This window comes from Lissotriton vulgaris, chromosome 10, assembly GCF_964263255.1.
Source record: "Lissotriton vulgaris chromosome 10, aLisVul1.2, whole genome shotgun sequence".
In the NCBI taxonomy this organism is placed as follows: domain Eukaryota; kingdom Metazoa; phylum Chordata; class Amphibia; order Caudata; family Salamandridae; genus Lissotriton; species Lissotriton vulgaris.
The window spans coordinates 5,782,855-5,806,873 of NC_141698.1; the positions used below are offsets into that span (position 1 = coordinate 5,782,855).

The 24,019-nt window shown below is 47.4% G+C and overlaps 1 protein-coding gene across 3 annotated transcripts in view; it reads right to left on the reverse strand.

Annotated features, from left to right (window-relative positions):
• Window positions 1-24,019, reverse strand: part of IKBKG (inhibitor of nuclear factor kappa B kinase regulatory subunit gamma) — a 140,420-nt gene that overhangs the window by 86,719 nt on the left and 29,682 nt on the right. For 2 of the 3 annotated variants that reach the window (XM_086940167.1, XM_086940166.1), the window contains exons 2-6: window positions 13,514-13,715; window positions 12,589-12,794; window positions 12,361-12,444; window positions 6,974-7,087; window positions 6,153-6,344 (exon numbers count right to left, since the gene is read on the reverse strand). In XM_086940167.1, the coding sequence (XP_086796293.1) occupies window positions 6,153-6,344; window positions 6,974-7,087; window positions 12,361-12,444; window positions 12,589-12,794; window positions 13,514-13,697 (780 nt within the window). In that variant the 5' untranslated portion in view covers window positions 13,698-13,715. The remainder of the gene's footprint in view (window positions 1-6,152; window positions 6,345-6,973; window positions 7,088-12,360; window positions 12,445-12,588; window positions 12,795-13,513; window positions 13,716-24,019) is intronic. The other variant, XM_086940168.1, reaches the window with a different exon arrangement.

The window sequence follows — 24,019 nt, forward strand, 5'->3', positions numbered from 1 at the left end:
AATCAAAACATTTCTAAAGAAACAGCACGAGAGAGGAGAGTTGACGAGCAGGATGACCAGATATGGAAGACCAGCTCGAAGCTCCAGAACAGTGCAAATCCTGGCAAGCACAGCACTTTATGCTGGCACCAAAAACACACAGTGCCCAGTGAAAGGCAAAACTTGAAAGCACCCTCGCTTTGCCCGTCCATGTGCCTTAGACTCCTCAGGTAGGTAAGTTGACCCCTACAATGGGACCACAACAAAGAAAATGCAAAACACTCTGCCCTCTGTCCACACACATGCAAGGGCAACCAGTCCAGCAACGCAGTCTGCACGAGATCTCCCACACTACATCCCAAGGTGTCACTGCTCCGCGTTCTGTTGGCAGTGTTGGAGAAACTTACCAAGTGGTCCTCGCCGACACAAACACTGTGGCTAACAGAGACTTTAATTCTTCAGGACAGAGGTGAAAGCAAAATGCCATTACAAAACACACACACACACTTTTATGTGAAGTATGTATACACAAACACAACACATCACATACCACAAATACACAAACTGTCCTCTCGTTTGAGGCGTCATCTCCTAGACCTCCAATCAGGCACCTTCCTGGAAATATCCCTGAGCATCAGTTGACGGTCCTCCAGAAGTCACACTGGAGCTCACCGGAAAAAAACTTGAGAGGAGTGTTTGAACCGCCTTTCTAGTGCTTACTGTGCAAGTTTAATATTCCTCTCAGTACCCAGCCCTAAAAGACCAGATTCCACTATTGGGACCACCTACTGTGCTGGGTGCCTCTGATCACTTGAGGGGATTACCAGCCGGGCTGTCAACTAAGTGGGATTCCAGTGATTTACAACTCTTATACTGTGCCCCTTATGGATTTTAACATGTTTGGAGCAAAACCTTTATGTCTGGCTCGTCCCTCTTTTTAGGAGTCGCACCTTCCATTTCATCCGTTTGGTAGCTCCGTTGTGCCCACACACCGAGCTGGGTCCAGCGTCAATACACTGGATCCCTTCCACTCCGCGGAGGCCCCTCTGTGTGATTTTAAATCACCCTACAGACTCAAGGGCCTCGGAAGTTACAAGAGAGTCTACCCACACCAAGCACCCAGGCCATCAGGAGCCAGCGCCAGTGTTAATAGAATCGAGGACAAAGTATGGTACACATCTCAGCCTGCAGGCCACAGCTGCATTCTGCATCTTTATTGTAACAGTCCTACCTTTTAATAAAGATATTCACTTTTTCTAAAGCAAAGCACCATCCGGTCACCGCATTTCAATGAATCTGAGTTTTTAACCTCCCCATCCGCTACGGTCATCCTTAACTGCTCGACTTCACTGTCAACTGCAAAACGGGAGTCTCTTGGCCTATCGCGGTCTGGGGGCAGTGGTGGTAAATGATGGACCCAAAACAAGATGAGGCCCAGTAACTTCTGTTCGAGGACCCCAAAAAAGGTCTAGCACGCTTCCACCTTTTAGCCACCTCTTTAAAAACTTATCAGAAGCTAAGCAAGTTTCTTTAAAGCCAAAACCAACACCTTCAAACCAGCTCAAACGAGGACATCAGCTGAACTGAAGTCAGAAGGCCAGCGACCATGGGACTTTGCTCCCGTTCGATAATATAGTGACTATGAGCCTGTACGTCCTCAAACAACTTTGCCACTCACTGGAACATTTAATGTTAGGGGAAGTGGGGAACCCAATACACCCTTGGAGGCTTGAGCAAATCAAATATTATCAGGTACAGGTGCCTCCAAGGGATTGGTTAAGCCACATATTCATAGTGATTTCTGCATTCAATGTTTTTTTTTTATATATCTTTTTATTTATTTCAAACAAGAAAGGAAATAGATACATCCGGCGTCATACATTCATAAACCACTAACAGATTGGACAGATACTTTAACAGGATAGACTCGGCGCAGCCGAAGAATCCCTGACGCGCCTGTGTTGGTAGATACAAAATAGCCATTGTAACCAAACAATCAGAACACAGTTGAAGCACAATCCATCCAATCCCGCCCACACACCTAAGCAGGATAATAGAAGAAGCGTGACCACCGGACATTGGAAATTAGAAGATAACAGGGTATGTTACCGACAATAACGAGAAGAAAAGACCAAGAAAGATTAAGAAAAGAGAAACCAAGAGAGGAAAACAAACAAAGAAAATAATATGCCCATCCCCCCACCCTGCACATGGCTGTCGCCTAACCCCAACTAGCAGCGTGCCTGTCGCCCCAACTACCTAAGTTCCAAAGATTGAAAAAGAGAAAGAATGGAGGAGGGCATATTCGTATGGGCTCCCAGCCCCCTTACTTCCCCCGCCAGAAACCGGCACCCCCTATCGTGAAAATACATGTGTGTCAAAAACCGTAATAGAAGAAAATTTGGGGGCACCGTAATACACCACCCTACCTCATGTAAGTCCAACAGTAGCAGGTCGAACACCCATGTAAGCCACTCCAACCGCCCGGTCAAATGAATCTCAACCTTGACCCCTCTGAACCATCACGTGAACCCCTCCCAGCAAGACCAATATGCATACAAAGGACTCAGAGGAGAAGGAATTCGTCAAAAATCAATCTGTTACTACTCGTAGTCAGTGAGTCCACGAGAACTTCAGCCGCACAAAAAACGCTCCCTCCTAGATGGATAGTCCCGATGTATCTTTTCCCGGAATAGTATAATCACCAAGGAGGGATAAGACGACCACAAGATGGAAGAAGAGTCAACAACAAAAGTCTCCGGGAGGGGAACGTCTTTCGATATATCCAAAGTCAATAGTGATGGAAGGTTTAGCGATACGCTCATGACCTTGGGAATAAAGTCCTCCAGAGCACCATCTGAGGGTTTCGACACTTGTTCCCTCACGGGGTCCTTGCCCCGAACCAAAATGGCTGTGGCTTGAAATTGCAGTTTTAACAGTGGGGCAGGGTCCAGTTCCTCAAACAACATCTCAGATAGGCTTATATCCAGTTTGTGCACCAAGGCATCCATGTGCGAATGAAATGCCCCAATCTCTGCCAATATGGTCCTCAGCGATGGCTCGTGCTCCGTTTGATCCATAATCTCTCGCCCGGTACCAATCATAATCACCTCCCCCGGTGAATCTGGTATTCCCGGGGGAACAAACAGGCTCCCGAACGGGCAGCTGCGGAGGGTGACTAATCTTTATCTGCGGCCGCGGACCGCTAGTCAACGCCGCTGGCCGGGACCCTCTGCATTCAATGTTAATAAGCTCTATCCAGTAGCTTACAATTCAATTTCTTTAGATGCAATTTCAATTATTTCCATACAGGCAAATCTTCTGAATAATTTTTTCAATACAGGTATATGTATTCAAAAAATACATTTATATCGGCATTTTTTTTTATAAAGGGTACAAAAGATAAGAAATATTCCATAGAAAAATACTATGCAACCAGAAATTACAATATTACAAAAATCTCATTGTTGCAGTTGTGAACACCTTTTCAGTACATTTATAGGAAAATGTGACCGACTAAACAGACATGTCCTTGAATCCAGTGAAACAGAAAATAGGCGTGGTTGTCGACGTTTCGGTCTAATGTAGTTTAAATCTGCTAGACCATCTTCAGAAATTTGATATTCAGATAATGGACCCTTTAGAGAATTAAATTTAAACTTGGTTCTTTAGTCCACAGTCCAAGAACGTGGTAGCTCAATGGCCTCCCACTTGCACCAGCAGTAATTGTGGATCGTTAAGGAGCAGCAACCTTAAATATGGATATTTGTCAGCCCTCTTTTCCGAAATACGAATCAACACGTGTTTCGATGTGGTTCAATCGACATGACGTCCCTCTGACTCCCGTCAAAAAAGGCCAACGAAGCAACATGCCTTTTGTGCTCTACAGACCACAGACAGCGCAGAGTGCTGTCTTGCGAGATGCATTTGGAGTGGGCGCATGTGTAATCTGCTGTGCTGCACAAGTGCAATACAGGATGCCAGGATACGCAAGGGCTTTATTACAGGTATTACTGTTCGCAGACAGAAAGAGACAGAAACTGCTGGAATACATCACCCTCTGCTGGTTAGGTTTTCCCTGTAACTGTGTTTCACATCCAGTCCAAAAAGGGCTGGATCTGTTGGGTAGGACGGTGGGACGGCTTTGCATTTATATTGAACCCTGCGCTGCCAAGCATGTTGGAGCTCCGAGTGTATGCGAGGCAGTTGCCTGCTGCTGCTCTTGGTCAGCCAGTTGTTGTGGTACGGGAAGAAGTAGACAGACTGCTGGTAGCCCTTGGACTTCCTGATCTCTGTCTTTATGCTTAATCTTTCCCTCAGCGACTAGCTCCTCCACTCTTTCTGTAGATCTCAGGGATGCGCTTCAAAAGTGACTCCATTTCCCCCAGTAAAATGTTGTACCTCAGGGGCAAATGGTGGAAATGACTTGGGTTAGGTTCACTGTAATTCTCATGTGGAGAACTGCTCAGGTGTGGTAGCAGTGAATTGCCATCATGTCTGTAATACTATTGTATTTTCTTTTAGTGTCAATCAGGATTTACCAGATGTGGTGGTTATGTTCCTATGAAATAATAAAATTATATATATATATATATATATATATATATATATATATATATATATATATATATATATATATTGACAGCAAGCCAACAAAACTGGCACTACGCCAGCCATTGGAACATTGCACCACTTGCAGGTTGTGTTCAGGTGCTTGCTATCCTTTTTTTTTGGAGGGGTAGGGGAAGCATCAGCTACCAGGGCTTCAAAGCGCAGTCTGTGGGAGTAGAGTGGTAGTGCCGCTGGGAGAATAGTAAAATAGAGGTCGACTGCATGGTGACTGTTATCAAGAGTCAGTCTTAAAAAGTTGCGCAGTTAGGGCGAAAAAAGAAGCGAGGCTCGTGTTACAATGTTGGTCACATCCGAACTTGAGTGCAGAAAACGAATGGAGTTGGTGCACACGCGCATTGTTCACCAAGGGAGGAGTCGCAGCATGTCCTGTGGCTGGACGTTTCTTTACATAAACATGTGATAATGTCCAAGCCCAGCAATAAATGGCAGGAATATGCAGAATGCGTGTATCCACAACCACACATGCTGCAAACACAAAGCTAAACAGAGTAAAATGCGAGTATAAACCAATTTCCTCCCTAAAGCAACAGTCTAAAAGCAGTATCTGCCCCGTCACCCAATAATTTTGCATGCATTGTTACAATAATCTTGCTGTAATATTCTATCGAGACAATGAATCATGCCACTCTTGGGTTTGATCACTCAATCTTCTGCTTTATGGAGCCAAGAGAGGGGAAGGCAAAGCTGTTTGGGAAGCTACCTCAATCAGTAGGAGCTGTGTCCTTTTTTCCTTTATATGCAGCACGTCAAAGGAAAAGAATCATGAATGTGGAGTGGTGTGGCTCACTGGTTAGAGGCGGCAGACCCGGAAGCAGAGAACGACCCGGGACAAGGGTTCAATTCCTGACACTGCAGGGTCGTGGACCAGGGTCAACGGACTCGATAATTCTCGCCTCGGTGCCTACTCTAATCAGGGATCACACTCGGCAACTCTGGGCATAAAGCTTGCCTCATCTCTACAACGGCCCCCCACAGACGCCGGGGATGCCTGGTCTCACCTTGGAGTTACCCAGAAGGGACCATCTCACAGGGAAAGCCAGGACGGGTTCCCCAACGGTCTTCAGCGCCAGGACACCCTGAGATGGGGTAACAGTGCGCTTTACAAGTATTATCATTAAATTTACATTTTTAAACCCCACAAAACATGGTGATGTCATCAACATACCACAAAGTACAAAATCACACTAAAATAAAGGAGTGACGGAGCGGGGACATGGAGAAAGACAGCAAGTGAGAAACCTTTGTAAACACTTCTCATTCCCTGTTTCACTCACCCGAAAAGTACATTCTAGTCACCTAGAGGCGGAGGAGGCTGTGTACTCACCCAGGTCTCAACGAGTCAAGTGCAGAGGCTCATCGAACCAAGTCTACACATGCCCTATACTAAAAGCTCAGACACACTTCTACCCTCACACACATGCATGCATGGTGAACTTACAAATATGCTTCCTACACAGGCACTTTGGTGTCTCTCACACATGCACGCGTTCAATCAGGCACACACACCTACTCCCTTTGCACCGTCATTCATGGCTTCTTACCTCAACTCCAGTGCCCACTTCCCCAGGAGGACTTTGTGCCAGTTTCGTCTGAAGCTCTTCGTATGCCGCGAGTAGGTCGCTCTTTTCTTTTTCGAGTGTCTGGTTGTTTTCTTGAAGTTGCTTGACATTCTCTTCCAGCTGCTCTTTCCTCTCTTTCAGCAGTCGTGTGAAGTCTGTGCCACCTTCTGCCACCTGATGATTACAGGAAGAGGCAAACATTTAGTCAGAATTCAAGCAGGCATCTGCGCTGAGCACGCTGTCCAAGAGAACAGAAACACAGAGACATGCAGCAATCAAGAGTTCATGAGCATCCTGCAGATGCAGAAGAGGTGCAAGTAACCTCCGCTCTACAGACATGCTACAACACACCTTCTTCCTCTACAGCACATCCGGCTAGGAGAGATTCAACTCCAAAGGGTGAGATCTCCTCTGCCGCCAGGCCGGACAGCAGCCTCTACCAGGTCAACAGAGGGCAGAAGCTCCTCCACAGGCACACCATGCCCATGCCCTACCACACCAGCTCTTGACAGACCACCACAGCAGCGGGCAAGCACCCTCCTGCACCATCTCTGCATCTCTTGCTCGGAGTAGTCGAGGCTGCACGGAAAAAGATTTGCTGTGGTCCTTACACTGTCAGCTGCGGCTGCTTCTGGAAATAAGATACCCACGACAGTCTTCATCCTGCCCAGCTGAATGTGGATGGCAGGGCTCAACTGCACCTGATCAGCCCTATTGAGAAAGTAAACTGGGCAGAGCTAATCCCACTCCTAGATTCCACATACCTACGGTCGTCCTGGTTACGATGGCCTTAACACTCTCACCTGTGCCCCGGCAGTCAACGATTCCAAGTGTGTCCCCTGCAGCCTCGAGCACGCAAACATGCTTGGAGTGATAGTGTTATAGGAAGCCAGCGACGTCTCCGGAGTGCCGTCATCCTGTATACAGGCACAACCAGCCAATCACTTATCAGTAACCCTCAAGCGTGCACAGATATAAGCAACACTGACAGTCAATGATGTAGCAACAAACCCAAATACACAGAAACAAGTCCTCATTTGATCCAATCACTGATCACAAGTCCTTAAAAAGGTACTGAAAGACGAACAAGACATCAAAGTCAGTCATTGATCAGCAATAGGCAACAGTACAGAGAGAGGCAGAACACCCGCCATTAACAGATCACCAATATCTTGCATTCAAAATGATGTGCAACGGATTCGCCCAATCACTGATCCACACGCTGACAGACAGATGAAAACTCCAGCCATTGACTGGCCAACAGCCCCTAAAAACAGAGAGACAAGAAACTGAACAAGCCAGTCACAGGTCAACAGCTTTCAACACTTGAGTTACATAAACACACCCAGCCAATCACTGGCCACCAGTTCTCAACCAAGACTTTAGAAACAGTCAGACAATCATTGATCGCCATCATTTATAAAACCGAGGTAAGTGACGCATTCACAAAATCGTTTGGCTACTAATTCTCCACAGAACGAAGACTTCAGCAACACAACCAGACATGATGACCTGCAATCCTCCACTGTAGATAAACGCAACCAAATATCCCACCATTAGATCAACTATCCTGAGCGGTGACAAAGAGCGCGTTTAGTCAACATCGACCATCAGCCCTCAACAGTGCAATTGACAGACAAAGTCGGTCACTGCTCAACAATCCCACACTGTAGAATTAAACAAGCAACAGCACCAGCAATTGTTGACAGAACTAAGAAGCACTTTATACAACTAGATTATCACTGACCAACAAGTCCTAATAATGCAGAGATGCGAGCTCCACAACCAATCAACGATCACAGATTATCGATTATCAACAGGACAAAAACTAAACAAATTTAGCAAAAAACAAATTACCAATCTTCATTCAATAACTGGCAACACATACTGCCATCACAGCTCACCAATACTCTGAATGGTTGTAGAACATGTCTTTCTACTTTAATGTTAGGCATCTGCAAAACACATGTACGAGTCAGCAAAGCTAAAATCATTCATCAACCTTTTCTCTACTGTCTGCCTTCTACAAGGAGGCGGTTTCAGGCCCTTTAAATGACAGACTACTTTCTGAAGTTATTGTTCAACTTGCTCTACTGAAGCCATTCTTATTGCTCTTCTACTCAGACCTTCAGGGCATAGAGGGTGCTTCTGCTCAACTCTGCAGCCTTTCGCATGCTGCCATTTCATTCAGGAATTTTAGTCCTCATTCTGTCTGTTTTCTCTCCAGGGAATCAAACACAGAAAAGGTGGCTGGAGGATGCTTGCAATAAGTCTAACCATATTCAGTCGCTCAGGGTAGAATCCCAACCCTTTGTACTCCTGCCCACCGTGCCACCTCAGACTCTCCTGCCAACCATGCCACCTCAGACTCTCAATGTACACATGCATAGCTGGGCAGCTCAGATGCAGAGCTGGGGTTTAAAAGATTCTGTATTTCAGTGGTCTCGCTATGGACCGTGTCTAATAGTACCCAAGACTCTGTATCCAAGAATCCAAACCAGGCCTCCATATGAACCAATGCAGAGGGTCAGTCTCTAGAACCAGCCAAACACTACACCAGTGATGAGTAAAAGACTGACAGAACCTCCCTTTAATGGCAGTCACACAATCTCAAACTCATCTTGGTGTTCCACGGCTTACTCACATTTTCTCACTTTAATTCTCATAGTTTTTAAACCGTGGGCAGTAACTCAACGACAACCTCAGAAATTAGCAATCACTAATCAATAAATGATTGGTTAGCCATCCAATCGTTGGTCCACGGACCACAGACATCCTGAGAAGGGAGCTCTATGCAAGAATGCTTACAGAGAATGCTACTGCGCGGTACAATAATACTGCCAGCGATCAACACTCTAAGAGCAAGGACAAGCAGACAACAATCAAGTCCAGGAGCCAAAGACACCCCGACAAGACAAATCTACAGTACAATTAAATACATTAATATTGCCAATGAGTCAGTAATAACATTAGCAATCAATGAACAGTCCATGGACAGGGAGAACCAACCACCAATCACTCCAAATGCCAAAGAGATCCTGCTAAGGGGAGAGCTAAACTACAACTAGAAATAAGAACATGACCAGAAAATCAATGATTATCACAGAAACTACTGATTTTGGATCAAACCGAGCGAGTCAGCCCCTGATCGGCCAAGGATCAAAAAATATTCTCAGACAAAATGAGATCCACCAGACAAAGAGTATAGAAACACGATCAGGTAACAATAGACCACAATATCAAACCGCGTGGAGAGACACCCAGACAAAAGAGTACAGAAACGGTCAAGGAACACAAAACCACAACATCAAACAGCGTGGAGAGACACCCAGACAAAAGAGTAAGGACACACGGTCAATGAACACAAAACCACAACATCAAACAGCGAGGAGAGACACCCAGACAAAAGAGTAAGGACACACGGTCAATGAACACAAAACCAAAACATCAAACAGCGTGGAGAGACACCCGGATAATAGAGTACAGAAACACGGTCAGGAAACAGTGGACCACAACAAACAGCGTGGAGAGACACCCAGACAAACTCCAATCTAATCAACAATAAATCAGCGTTGAACCAGTCACCATATTTTCTGATCATCGACTATCAAAACGGTTTTTATTTATAAACTAGCTATTCTTTTAGCCTTTGTATCAATACGTTGAAATAATTTTCATTGATTAATTCCACAGTTAGCACATTTAACAAGCATTAGCAATGCAATAGGTGTCACAACTGCGCCTCTTTTACTGTCAGCTTTGGTTCTCGTAAGCAAGGACTATAAGTACAAAGTGCATGTTTACGCATGGCTTGCAGTTTTCACAACACATTAGTTAAAGGCATTGTCATTTACAAAACGAATAGCTCAAACTTTGACAAATGCGAGACTTATTGCATTGCAAATGCTTGTTTTCTTGTGCTCAGAAAACAAGTACTAGATATTTGTATTTCTTATTGATGTGCTGACATTCATACATTTATTTATCATGGTTATACAGCGCACGAAGCATGCAAGAGCTCGGTCTTTTTTTTTAGCTCGAGGGCACAAGTCAAGACAGATTAATACATTTCAGAGAAAATTAATACAAATGCAAGGGGTTCAAAAACGTTTGCTCAGTCACGGGTTGATGAACAACAGATGAAAGTAGCTGCAATATTAATGATAATGCTGATTTTTTTTACGAGAAAAGAAATGGAGCAAACGGGCTCGCTCTACTATTTTGAAACAGCAAATATGGAAATAAGCAGAGATGTTCAACCCAAATGGCTTTCATTTTTCGCAGGTAGTTTTTGTTTGTATTGAAGATTAAACGAATAAAGATGAAGGCTTCATTTTATCACGAGACAGAGGGGATGTTTGTCAGCGTTTAGGAGCAAGACTAAACGCTGGATTTTTCAGAATGCCAGGGACAGGTGAGCCTTTCACGACAACATACTAGTTCACTAATGATATGAAAGGAGAGAAAAGTGTAGTGCATAACTACACAGGCACACATAGTACAGGATGTTAGGGACGGGGACGCCAGGCCGAGCGTTTCAAAAGCAGGAGGGTGAAGGAGGCCGCTGCAGCCAAAACAGACCTCAGTCTTTGAATGCACAGCAAACGTGGCAAGATAAGAGCAGGATTTACAGCCCTGTTTACAGCAGAGCTCTGTAAACCACGAGCACTGGTCTCGAGTGGTCCAGGTTAAAGAAAGAAACAGTGCTCACAAGCTCCGAGTAACACATGTAACCGGGTCAGTCCTTAAAAACGGGCGGAGCTTTTAAAGCCCGTATCCTGAATACAGCACGCCTCGGAGAGACGGTGCAAGCGCTGCCTAGGCGAGACCTAAAATACGCACCTCTCACTACAGTTCTTTGCGTGATTAACTGTCAACATTATAATCTATGTAAACAATAGCATATATGGTGGTTTCAACCAACCCTACTTCTCTCTAAGCCATCAGTGCAATACTGACACTAGAGTCAATTTAAGCAGAGTATGAACCAGATGGACGGTGTCCAACCTGAGTAAGAGGGGACTCCGGCAACGTTTCCTCAGAACAAGATGCTGGGGAAGGAACCATATAAAAACCAGAAGCTTGGACAGCATTGGAGAAACAACTCAATCAGCCCTTTGTGCTTCTTTTCACTTTAACTAGTCCATCCTTTTTACTTCGCCTCAATCAGCCATCTGTGTTTTGTGGAACAGTAGGTGGTTCGGAGACGGAGTGCGGGTAGGTGCTGGGTGGTACAGTTCAGTTTGAGTGTGTGAATCCTTTTGCTGACTTAATGTGTACATCAAATGCTTTACACTGGCCTCCGATACTGCATTACTGCTCGACCAAGCTACCACTTTAGAGTGTAAGATCACACCTGGCTTTAACCTCTGTTATACCTCTGGGGATGGTGGACTCTATACACCTTGTACCTTACTTTGTCCAGTATAAACAGAGCCACTTTCTCACAATGGGGAAGAGGACTAAAGGTGCCCCTACGTCCCCAGCATCTTGAGAACTGAACCCCCTTGTTGGTACAGCCAGACTGGTCCCCCATTCCAAGCTTGCAGCCTCTTTGTGACCGGATCAATCCCCACTCACTTACACGTGGAACCAGACCCTGAAAAGCCCCTCGACACCTGCTGCCCCAGTGCTGCTCAAGGTGACCGGTGAGTGCTGCCTTGGAAATAAAAGTCCAGGAGATTGGTCCCATGAGTGGCGGTGTAGTACCTGTATGCAGTGTATGTCTTTCCGCCATAGGATAACATTACCGCGATCGAAACTGTAATGTGTTGATTTTTTTTAAAAACTGTAAAAATTCATACCTCGAAATCTACAAACCCAACTTTGATTATCTTAGTGCCTAAAGATACATAAAGATGCGTGCTGTTTTTGTAAGTTGGAATGGATCTCCTTATTGACCCGTGTGCAACAGATGTCTAACTGCTCGACCACACTACCCCCTAGAAGAGTGTCCACATACGATCATCAATTGTATTGAGAAGGGAATAAAAACACCTTTCTCCAGGCAAGCGCACTGCCTAGGAATTGCCTTTTGGTAACTTTTTAGGTTTGAAGTCCAGCTCACAAGAGCAGCACCTTTCCTTGCCTTGTTCCCAGTGATGTGGACTCAGTGTGGGGCTTGCAGGGGGTGCAAAAGGACTTAAGGATGACTCACTAAATTCAACTTTGTGTGTGTGCAGGATCTTACCAAAGAAGCTTCGGCAGTCTGCCCTGTCCCGATCTCATCATTTGTGCACGGAATCCCTGCGGTCTCTCTCACTGCAATACACGTCTGTAAACAGGACAGCCAAGAGTGAGTACGCAGCAGCATTTTGTTCCATCTTTTAGTCTATCATTGAGTGGCACAGGGATAGAGACATGGTTTAATCACCCCAGTATTGTCGGGGCACATCACCTGCCGTACGCACAGCTTTACCTGCTTTGGGCTTTTCATCTGCACTTTGGAGTGCTCATCCCACTGCGCCCGCAGACTGGCACTCTCCGCACGCAGCTTCTCCACAGTCTGACGCGCTTCTGAGAACTTCTGCATGAGGAACTCCTTCTCTTCCTTCTGGTTGGCCTGGAAGTGCACAAACTCGCTGCAGCGTTCGCGCAGCATGCGGTTACTCTGGTGCAGGGCCTCTGCCAAAGACAAGGAGGGTGGTGACAACAGGGAACAAACTGGGTTCATAGTCAACTCACTCGTAACTCCTAGTTTACTCTGGTGCACGGCCTCTGCCAAAGACAAGGAGGGTGATGACGAATATGTGATACCAGCGACAGTGGTACCAGCAACCCTGGGGCTGTGAGTGTTCTCTGTGAGGTGGCAACGGTACAGCAACCCTGGGGCTGTGAGTCTTCGCTCTGAGGTGGCAACGGTACCAGCAACCCTGGGGCTGTGAGTCTTCGCTCTGAGGTGGCAGTGGTACCAGCAACCCTGGGGCTGCGAGTGTTCGCTCTGAGGTGGCAACGGTAGAGCAACCCTGGGGCTGTGAGTGTTCGCCCTGAGGGGACAGTAGTACCAGCAACCCTGGGGCTGTGAGTGTTCGCCCTGAGGGGACAGTGGTACCAGCAACCCTGGGGCTGTGAGTGTTCGCTCTGAGGGGACAGTGGTACAGCAACCCTGGGGCTGTGAGTGTTCGCTCTGAGGGCACAGTGGCACAGCAACCCTGGGGATGTGAGTGTTCGCTCTGAGGGGACAGTGGTACAGCAACCCTGGGGCTGTGAGTGTTCGCTTTGAGGGCACAGTGCTACAGCAACCCTGGGGCTGTGAGTGTTCGCTCTGAGGGGACAGTGGTACAGCAACCCTGGGGCTGTGAGTGTTTGCTCTGAGGGGACAGTGGTACAGCAGTCCGTGTTACCTCGGAGGTCCTGGTTCTCCACCAGGAGACGCTGGAAGGCCTCATGGTTGACGAGCTCCGATGGAAGATGCAGCATCGCCGATCTCCCCAAGGATGAAGCTCCTCCAGTTATATCGAAGTCACTGCCTGGACTCCCACTCGGCTGCACCATTTCAGGTCTCACTCGCTTCCTGATCCCATTCATTAAAGGTCACATCAAGTTCTGAAATTACAACATGACAGTTTGAAGTAAGCAAAGCACTGAAACAAGCACGGAAATAAAAATTAACTTTGAGAGCTACTTCAAGAGGTGATCACACTCTGAAAACAGAGGGGTGTCTAGAACAAAACTCAACCAAGGCCTGAGTTAGGAGCAATGAAACTTTGAGAACAAAACGTCCTACACAACGGAGCCACAAACCGAGGGAATACCCCGCAGATAAACAAGGTCCAACCATTCTCTGGAAACGAGACTTCCAGCAATGGAGGTAAAGGCCCAACTTTAATCAGCAAACGGTAAACATACTTCTGCAAAAGGCTCCTGTGCCTTGGACTCAATTTGCCTCACATGTTACTGGCACAGATATACTTTACCAGTGAATCCATCAAATAATATTTAACATGACCAGGCCCCTTTTCTTAATCAACCGCAATCCTTTCGAGAACCAGGAATAACAAAACCTGCCCTAATTGCCCAATGATTACGACTCACCCACTCACCTAGCACTAAAGACACCCGACAACCCACAAGAAAAGATGGTGGAGCAGGTATCAGTCTTACAATCAATCTAGAGCTTGCAGCAGCCACTGAAAGCAAGCAGAGCACACCAGCAGGCAGACAGAACGTTAAATTCCTGCTAGGGAGACACTTTGCACCTCTGTCCAAGAGGCCAAACTCCAATCAAATGCCCTTAAATTGACAGGAGCAATACCACGCATACTACAGGTACAGTCAAGTAAGTCCATTGGCTCAAATATGTGCATACTACATTTCAAATTCAAAGTACTTTATTTCGGCCTGAAAGGCCATAAAAGTAAAAGCAGAGTAAAAATACAATACATACATAGGGAATTAAAATACACTCATCCAATGCGCGCTACAACGCACGAATATGCATCTGATTTGTAGAAGATCCCAATGGTTCTGGGCAGGTCCCACAGAGTTGATCACAATGGTTCTGGGCAGGTCCCACAGGGTTGATCCCAATGGTTCTGGGCAGGTCCCGCAGGGTTGATCGCAATGGTTCTGGGCAGGTCCCGCAGGGTTGATCCCAATGGTTCTGGGCAGGTCCCACGGGGTTGATCCCAATGGTTCTGGGCAGGTCCCACGGGGTTGATCCCAATGGTTCTGGGCAGGTCCCACAGGGTTGATCGCAATGGTTCTGGGCAGGTTCCACAGGGTTGATCACAATGGTTCTGGGCAGGTCCCACAGGGTTGATCCCAATGGTTCTGGGCAGGTCCCACAGGGTTGATCCCAATGGTTCTGGGCAGGTCCCACGGGGTTGATCCCAATGGTTCTAGGCAGGTCCCACGGGGTTGATCACAATGGTTCTGGGCAGGTCCCACGGGGTTGATCCCAATGGTTCTGGGCAGGGCCCACAGGGTTGATCCCAATGGTTCTGGGCAGGGCCCACAGGGTTGATCCCAATGGTTCTGGGCAGGGCCCACAGGGTTGATCGCAATGGATCTGGGCAGGGCCCACGGGGTTGATCCCAATGGTTCTGGGCAGGGCCCACGGGGTTGATCCCAATGGTTCTGGGCAGGGCCCACGGGGTTGATCCCAATGGTTCTGGGCAGGGCCCACGGGGTTGATCCCAATGGTTCTGGGCAGGTCCCACGGGGTTGATCCCAATGGTTCTGGGCAGGTCCCACGGGGTTGATCCCAATGGTTCTGGGCAGGTCCCACGGGGTTGATCCCAATGGTTCTGGGCAGGTCCCACGGGGTTGATCCCAATGGTTCTGGGCAGGGCCCACGGGGTTGATCCCAATGGTTCTGGGCAGGGCCCACGGGGTTGATCCCAATGGTTCTGGGCAGGGCCCACAGGGTTGATCGCAATGGTTCTGGGCAGGTCCCGCGGGGTTGATCCCAATGGTTCTGGCAGGTCCCACGGGGTTGATCCCAATGGTTCTGGGCAGGTCCCACAGGGTTGATCGCAATGGTTCTGGGCAGGTCCCACAGGGTTGATCTCAATGGTTCTGGGCAGGTCCCACAGGGTTGATCTCAATGGTTCTGGGCAGGTCCCACGGGGTTGATCAGAATGGTTCTGGGCAGGTCCCACGGGGTTGATCCCAATGGTTCTGGGCAGGTCCCACAGGGTTGATCACAATGGTTCTGGGCAGGTCCCAAGGGGTTGATCCCAATGGTTCTGGGCAGGTCCCACGGGGTCTATCACAATGGTTCTAGGCAGGTCCCACGGGGTTGATCCCAATGGTTCTGGGCAGGGCCCACGGGGTTGATCCCAATGGTTCTGGGCAGGGCCCACGGGGTTGATCCCAATGGTTCTGGGCAGGGCCCACGGGGTTGATCCCAATGGTTCTGGGCAGGGCCCACGGGGTTGATCCCAATGGTTCTGGGCAGGGCCCACAGGGTTGATCGCAATGGATCTGGGCAGGGCCCACGGGGTTGATCCCAATGGTTCTGGGCAGGGCCCACGGGGTTGATCCCAATGGTTCTGGGCAGGTTCCACAGGGTTGATCCCAATGGTTCTGGGCAGGTCCCACAGGGTTGATCCCAATGGTTCTGGGCAGGTCCCACAGGGTTGATCCCAATGGTTCTGGGCAGGTCCCACGGGGTTGATCCCAATGGTTCTGGGCAGGTCCCACGGGGTTGATCACAATGGTTCTGGGCTCCCAATGGTTCTGGGCAGGTCCCACGGGGTTGATCCCAATGGTTCTGGGCAGGTCCCACGGGGTTGATCCCAATGGTTCTGGGCAGGTCCCACTGGGTTGATCACAATGGTTCTGGGCAGGGCCCACGGGGTTGATCCCAATGGTTCTGGGCAGGGCCCACAGGGTTGATCCCAATGGTTCTGGGCAGGTCCCACGGGGTTGATCCCAATGGATCTGGGCAGGTCCCACAGGGTTGATCCCAATGGTTCTGGGCAGGGCCCACAGGGTTGATCGCAATGGATCTGGGCAGGTCCCGCAGGGTTGATCCCAATGGTTCTGGGCAGGTCCCGCAGGGTTGATCCCAATGGTTCTGGGCAGGTCCCACAGGGTTGATCCCAATGGTTCTGGGCAGGTCCCACAGGGTTGATCCCAATGGTTCTGGGCAGGTCCCACAGGGTTGATCCCAATGGTTCTGGGCAGGTCCCACAGGGTTGATCCCAATGGTTCTGGGCAGGGCCCACGGGGTTGATCCCAATGGTTCTGGGCAGGTCCCACGGGGTTGATCCCAATGGTTCTGGGCAGGTCCCACAGGGTTGATCCCAATGGTTCTGGGCAGGTCCCACAGGGTTGATCCCAATGGATCTGGGCAGGTCCCGCAGGGTTGATCCCAATGGTTCTGGGCAGGTCCCGCAGGGTTGATCGCAATGGTTCTGGGCAGGGCCCACAGGGTTGATCGCAATGGTTCTGGGCAGGGCCCACAGGGTTGATCGCAATGGTTCTGGGCAGGTCCCACAGGGTTGATCCCAATGGTTCTGGGCAGGTCCCACGGGGTTGATCCCAATGGTTCTGGGCAGGCCCCACAGGGTTGATCCCAATGGTCTGGGCAGGTCCCGCAGGGGTTGGTTCTGGGCAGGTCCCGCAGGGGTTGGTTCTGGGCAGGTCCCACAGGGTTGCCACAACAGTTAGAGGCTAACCTATTACCATAGTGCCATGTAAAGTGCTTGTACAATATATAAGCATAATGTTGCTGTTTGTCTTGTGCCAAAGAAGGATTTCCATGAAAGTACATGCACCATAGATATGCAATAGGCCAATTGTTATGATAAACCATTACGTTTAACCATCGGCAAAAGCTGAATAAAGTGCGTGTGCAAGAAGTGCAAAAGTTAATACTATTTAGATGCTCTTCAGTGTAAGTTCGACAAGATAGCTTTGTCAAACGGGGCCTATCAATTCATAACATCTTCAAAGTAGTTCTAAAAATATAAAACTTATAGAAGGGTAAGACAAATGAAAACATTTTGGTAGTTACACCGGAACTATCAATTTATCCGTCTAACTGTGCACTTTTTAACATAGCTACTCATACAAGTGGTGCACCTTAATCACTTGATAGAAGCTCTGGCCTGAATTTCTGGTAATAAAATTTAAAACATTTAAATGTTGCCCTCTTTAGCCTTATAAAATTAATGGCCAGTAGAATCGGCTGAGGCCAAATACTAGGAGGCGAGAGTGGTCTGTTTTTAATATCTACAGCATGCCATTCAGTTTCCTGACACTAAGGCACTTGCCTAACGGTTTTATCCACTTCCTTCTTGCGGTTTTATAAGCTGGACAAAAGAACAGACTATGTGAGATATCCTCACCAACTCCCATCTGACACAAGCTACAGTGAGACTCCCCCTCCTTGTGTTATGATGTGGCCCATTGGAAACAAAAGTGTTTATCTGCAACACTTCATATCTGAATTTCAAGTTTAGACTCTTTGCCAACTGTCGTTCTGTCAGTCAGTCAGTCAGAATATCTTTATTCGACTTATTTAAAAGCCATACAAAGAGGGGGAAAATTTTAAAACATTTCATACAAGGTTTTTTTTCCTTTTTCTTAAAAAACGGTAGATACAGACAGACAATTAAAAAGTATTACAGACAATTAAAAAGTATTACATTCAAAAAGGAGTATAAATAGTAAACATTTGCTTTAAGGCGAATCCAGGCAGACAGCTTTCACCCTTGAGGCGGCTACCAGAAAATTGGCTATACAAAAAGTAATGTGGGGATTGGGCAGTAATTGTATAAAGAGCAGGGCCGGTCTCACTTGAGTGAAGCCAGCCTCTTTAAGAATGGGCAACAAGTATTTTTTTCTTGGCTCTAAATACAACCCACAAAACATGACAAAATGCATTGTATCTTGTACAGAGAACTGATCGCAGCTGCAGGGCAAGGCTAGTTCCGGTTTCTGCCAACTTTTAAAAGAGCCTAAATAAAAATGTAACAAATTAAATCTAAACTTAGTTAAAAGAAACCTATGGAAGGGAATTGTGACAAAACCAAGGTAAGGTGCTAGTGAAAATGAGTTAACAAGTAGGCAATGTTCCCTCACTGACGGTTTCGCCAGTTCACATTCTTCACGGCATGCTTCCTTCCTTCCCATAAAGGACTTTTTTACAAAATCGATGTCATGTACATTGATATTCTCGGGGGAGGAAAAAAGCTCCGGGCGTCCCAGGTCTGAAAATGCCTTAGCCAGATAGGCCAACCAGGGGATCTTATTAGATTTGTCCAGGGACAGAACGTCAGACATGATCTTATGATTTAATGGGAGTTCTTCGTTCATCCACGTTTTTAACCAAAAGATCAGAGGGGCCATGCTCAGCATGTCAGACAAGAAATGTAGGCCCACTTCTTTATGGATGGAGTAGGTTGGGGTCGACTGTGGTACAGAAAGCAAGGTTCTGATGAATCATGTGAATGTTTTACTTCTCTTCTTACTACACTCACGGCCCACCACCATTGTATGTGACTTGGTTACGTTTACCTTAAGATCCAATCGCTCCATAAATGAACCAAAGGCATTCAAAAGGTGCTGGAGGCCAACACCCGTGCGAGCGATCAGTACGGCGTCATCCGCATAAAGGAGCGCCGGGATTTTAACAGCTCCTGCATGCGGGACGTCGGCTTCCTGCTCCCCTAGGTGTGCGCCCAGGCTGTTGATATAAATGGTGAAGAGCAAGGGGGCTAATATACAGCCTTGCCGTACCCCCTTTGATGATTTAAAGAGGGGGGTACACCTACCTTCATTCGTTACACATACGGCTGAAAAGAGCTCTTGGTGCAAAGTGGCCATAAAGGTAACCAATGCCTCGTCAATACCCATCTCCAGCAGGATGGCCCACAACTTTGTCCAGTTGACCAAATCAAAAGCCGAGGAGAGATCCATGAATGCTAGAAACACGGACCCCTCCTTGGCCACGGTGTATTTGGAGATGAGCAAGTGCAAATTGGCGCACTGTTCAATGGTCCCTTTTCTTTCTCTAAAACCATATTGGATCTCAGACAACCCACCACAGCTCTCAACATTTTCCCTCAACCTAGATAAAAGGACTCTACCTAAGATTTTTACAGATGAGTCCAGGAGGGATATAGGCACACATTACAGCACAGGCAACCACATCCATTGCCTCAATACCACACACATTACAGCACAGGCAACCACATCCATTGGCTCAATACCACACATTACAGCACAGGCAACCACATCCATTGCCTCAATACCACACACATTACAGCACAGGCAACCACATCCATTGCCTCAATACCACACACATTACAGCACAGGCAACCACATCCATTGGCTCAATACCACACACATTACAGCACAGGCAACCACATCCATTGGCTCAATACAACACAGGCAACCACATCCATTGGCTCAATACCATACATTACAGCACAGGCAACCACATCCATTGGCTAAATACCACACATATTACAGCACAGACAGCCACATCCATTGGCTCAATACCACACATTACAGCACAGGCAATCGCATCCATTGGCTCAATACCACACACATTACAGCACAGGCAACCACATCCATTGCCTCAATACCACACATATTACAGCACAGGCAACCACATCCATTGGCTCAATACCACACATATTACAGCACAGGCAACCACATCCATTGGCTCAATACCACACATTACAGCACAGGCAACCACATCCATTGGCTCAATACCACACATATTACAGCACAGGCAACCACATTCATTGGCTCAATACCACACATATTACAGCACAGGCAACCACATCCATTGGCGCCATACCACACATTACAGCACAGGCAACCACATCCATTGGCTCAATACCACACACATTACAGCACAGGCAACCACATCCATTGCCTCAATACCACACACATTACAGCACAGGCAACCACATCCATTGGCTCAATACCACACATATTACAGCACAGGCAACCACATCCATTGGCTCAATACCACACATTACAGCACAGGCAACCACATCCATTGGCTCAATACCACACATATTACAGCACAGGCAACCACATCCATTGGCTCAATACAACACATATTACAGCACAGGCAACCACATCCATTGGTTCAATACCACACATTACAGCACAAGCAACCACATCCATTGCCTCAATACCACACACATTACAGCACAGGCAACCACATCCATTGGCTCAATACCACACATATTACAGCACAGGCAACCACATCCATTGGCTCAATACCACACATTACAGCACAGGCAATCACATCCATTGGCTCAATACCACACACATTACAGCACAGGCAACCACATCCATTGGCTCAATACCACACATTACAGCACAGGCAATCGCATCCATTGGCTCAATACCACACACATTACAGCACAGGCAACCACATCCATTGCCTCAATACCACACATATTACAGCACAGGCAACCACATCCATTGGCTCAATACCACACATATTACAGCACAGGCAACCACATCCATTGGCTCAATACCACACATTACAGCACAGGCAACCACATCCGTTGGCTCAATACCACACATATTACAGCACAGGCAACCACATCCATTGGCTCAATACCACACATTACAGCACAGGCAACCACATTCATTGGCTCAATACCACACATATTACAGCAAAGGCAACCACATCCATTGGCTCAATACCACACATATTACAGCACAGGCAACCACATCCATTGGCTCAATACCACACATATTACAGCACAGGCAACCACATCCATTGGCTCAATACCACACATATTACAGCACAGGCAACCACATCCATTGGCTCAATACCACACATATTACAGCACAGGCAACCACATTCATTGGCTCAATACCACACATATTACAGCACAGGCAACCACATCCATTGGCTCCATACCACACATTACAGCACAGGCAACCACATCCATTGGCTCAATACCACACACATTACAGCACAGGCAACCACATCCATTGCCTCAATACCACACACATTACAGCACAGGCAACCACATCCATTGGCTCAATACCACACATATTACAGCACAGGCAACCACATCCATTGGCTCAATACCACACATTACAGCACAGGCAACCACATCCATTGGCTCAATACCACACATATTACAGCACAGGCAACCACATCCATTGGCTCAATACAACACATATTACAGCACAGGCAACCACATCCATTGGTTCAATACCACACATTACAGCACAAGCAACCACATCCATTGCCTCAATACCACACACATTACAGCACAGGCAACCACATCCATTGGCTCAATACCACACATATTACAGCACAGGCAACCACATCCATTGGCTCAATACCACACATTACAGCACAGGCAACCACATCCATTGGCTCAATACCACACATATTACAGCACAGGCAACCACATCCATTGGCTCAATACCACACATTACAGCACAGGCAATCACATCCATTGGCTCAATACCACACACATTACAGCACAGGCAACCACATCCATTGCCTCAATACCACACACATTACAGCACAGACAGCCACATCCATTGGCTTAATACCACACATTACAGCACAGGCAACCACATCCATTGGCTCAATACCACACATATTACAGCACAGGCAACCACATGCATTGGCTCAATACCACACATTACAGCACAGGCAACCACATCCATTGGCTCAATACCACACATTATAGCACAAGCAACCACATCCATTGGCTCAATACCACACATATTACAGCACAGGCAACCACATCCATTGGCTCAATACCACACATTATAGCACAGGCAACCACATCCATTGGCTCAATACCACACATTACAGCACAGGCAACCACATACATTGGCTCAATACCACACATTTTACAGCACAGGCAACCACATCCATTCGCTCAATACCACACATTACAGCACAGGCAACCACATCCATTGCCTCAATACCACACATATTACAGCACAGGCAACCACATCCATTGGCTCAATACAACACATTACAGCACAGGCAACCACATCCATTGGCTCAATACCACACATTATAGCACAGGCAACCACATTCATTGGCTTAATACCACACATATTACAGCACAGGCAACCACATCCATTGGCTCAATACAACACATTACAGCACAGGCAACAACATCCATTGGCTCAATACCACACATTACAGCACAGGCAACCACATCCATTGGCTCAATACTACACATATTACAGCACAGGCAACCACATCCATTGGCTCAATACCACACATTATAGCACAGGCAACCACATCCATTGGCTCAATACCACACATATTACAGCACAGGCAACCACATCCATTGGCTCAATACCACACATAGCACAGGCAACCACATCCATTGCCTCAATGCCACACATTATAGCACATGCCACTACACCCATTGGCTCAGACTCCCCATCCTGTATTTTCTCCTTAGGTCATTTTCTGAACTCCGTTCACAAGAGCTAGTAACATTTCAATGCTCCAAGGAACATCTACTTTGCCCAGTAGAACATCATGAAAGAATCCGGTTTCTGGAGGAAGATGGCCTCATAATTACCCTATTTGAACGTTCTATAAGGACTTGCGCGCAGATAATTCGCTCCGAGAATCAAAGTATTTCGTGAGAGTTGAAAACTTCACTATCTTATCACTTTACCTAGACATCATATTCAAATACAATATTCTGCAAATAAAATGTAAACCAGTTCAGCGCGGAGACTAAACAAGCATTTGTGAAAGTTAGAGCGATTGGCATAAGAAATGGTATTGTATTTAACTTATGTTTTTTTTGTTTGCAGCGGAGCAACATAACAGGTAAAGCAGGTGACTTTGGAATAGAATTTAAAGTCTCACAAAGAGCATGCCTTGTGCTGGGGAACTGCACATGGCTGCCCCCAGAGGCATTCGTGTTTATAGGAAACTTTAACTAAACAAATGTACCAAAAATATCCACCACAATTCTTGTGCTATAATATGAGGTGTGAGCTGTATGAGGCACCACACAGCACCGCTGGGATGCGCACTACATGCACACAGAGGTTGGGGCAGCAGACGGGGGCTGCGGAGTGAGAGGTCGGACACAGCACCGCTGGGATGTGCCCTCTATATACACACACAGAGAAGTGGGGGCAGCAGACGGGGGCTGCGGAGTGAGGTGGGACACAGCACCACTGGGATGTGCACTCTATACACACACACACAAACACACAGGTTGGGGTGGCAGACTGGGGCTGCAGGGTGAGCGGTGTGAGGCAGCACACAGCACCGCCGGGATGCGCACTCTATACACACACACACACACACACACACACACACAGGTGAGGGCAGCAGACGGGGGCTGCAGAGTGAGAGGTGGGACACAGTACCGCCCAGATGTGCACTCTATATACACACACACAGGTTGGGGTAGCTG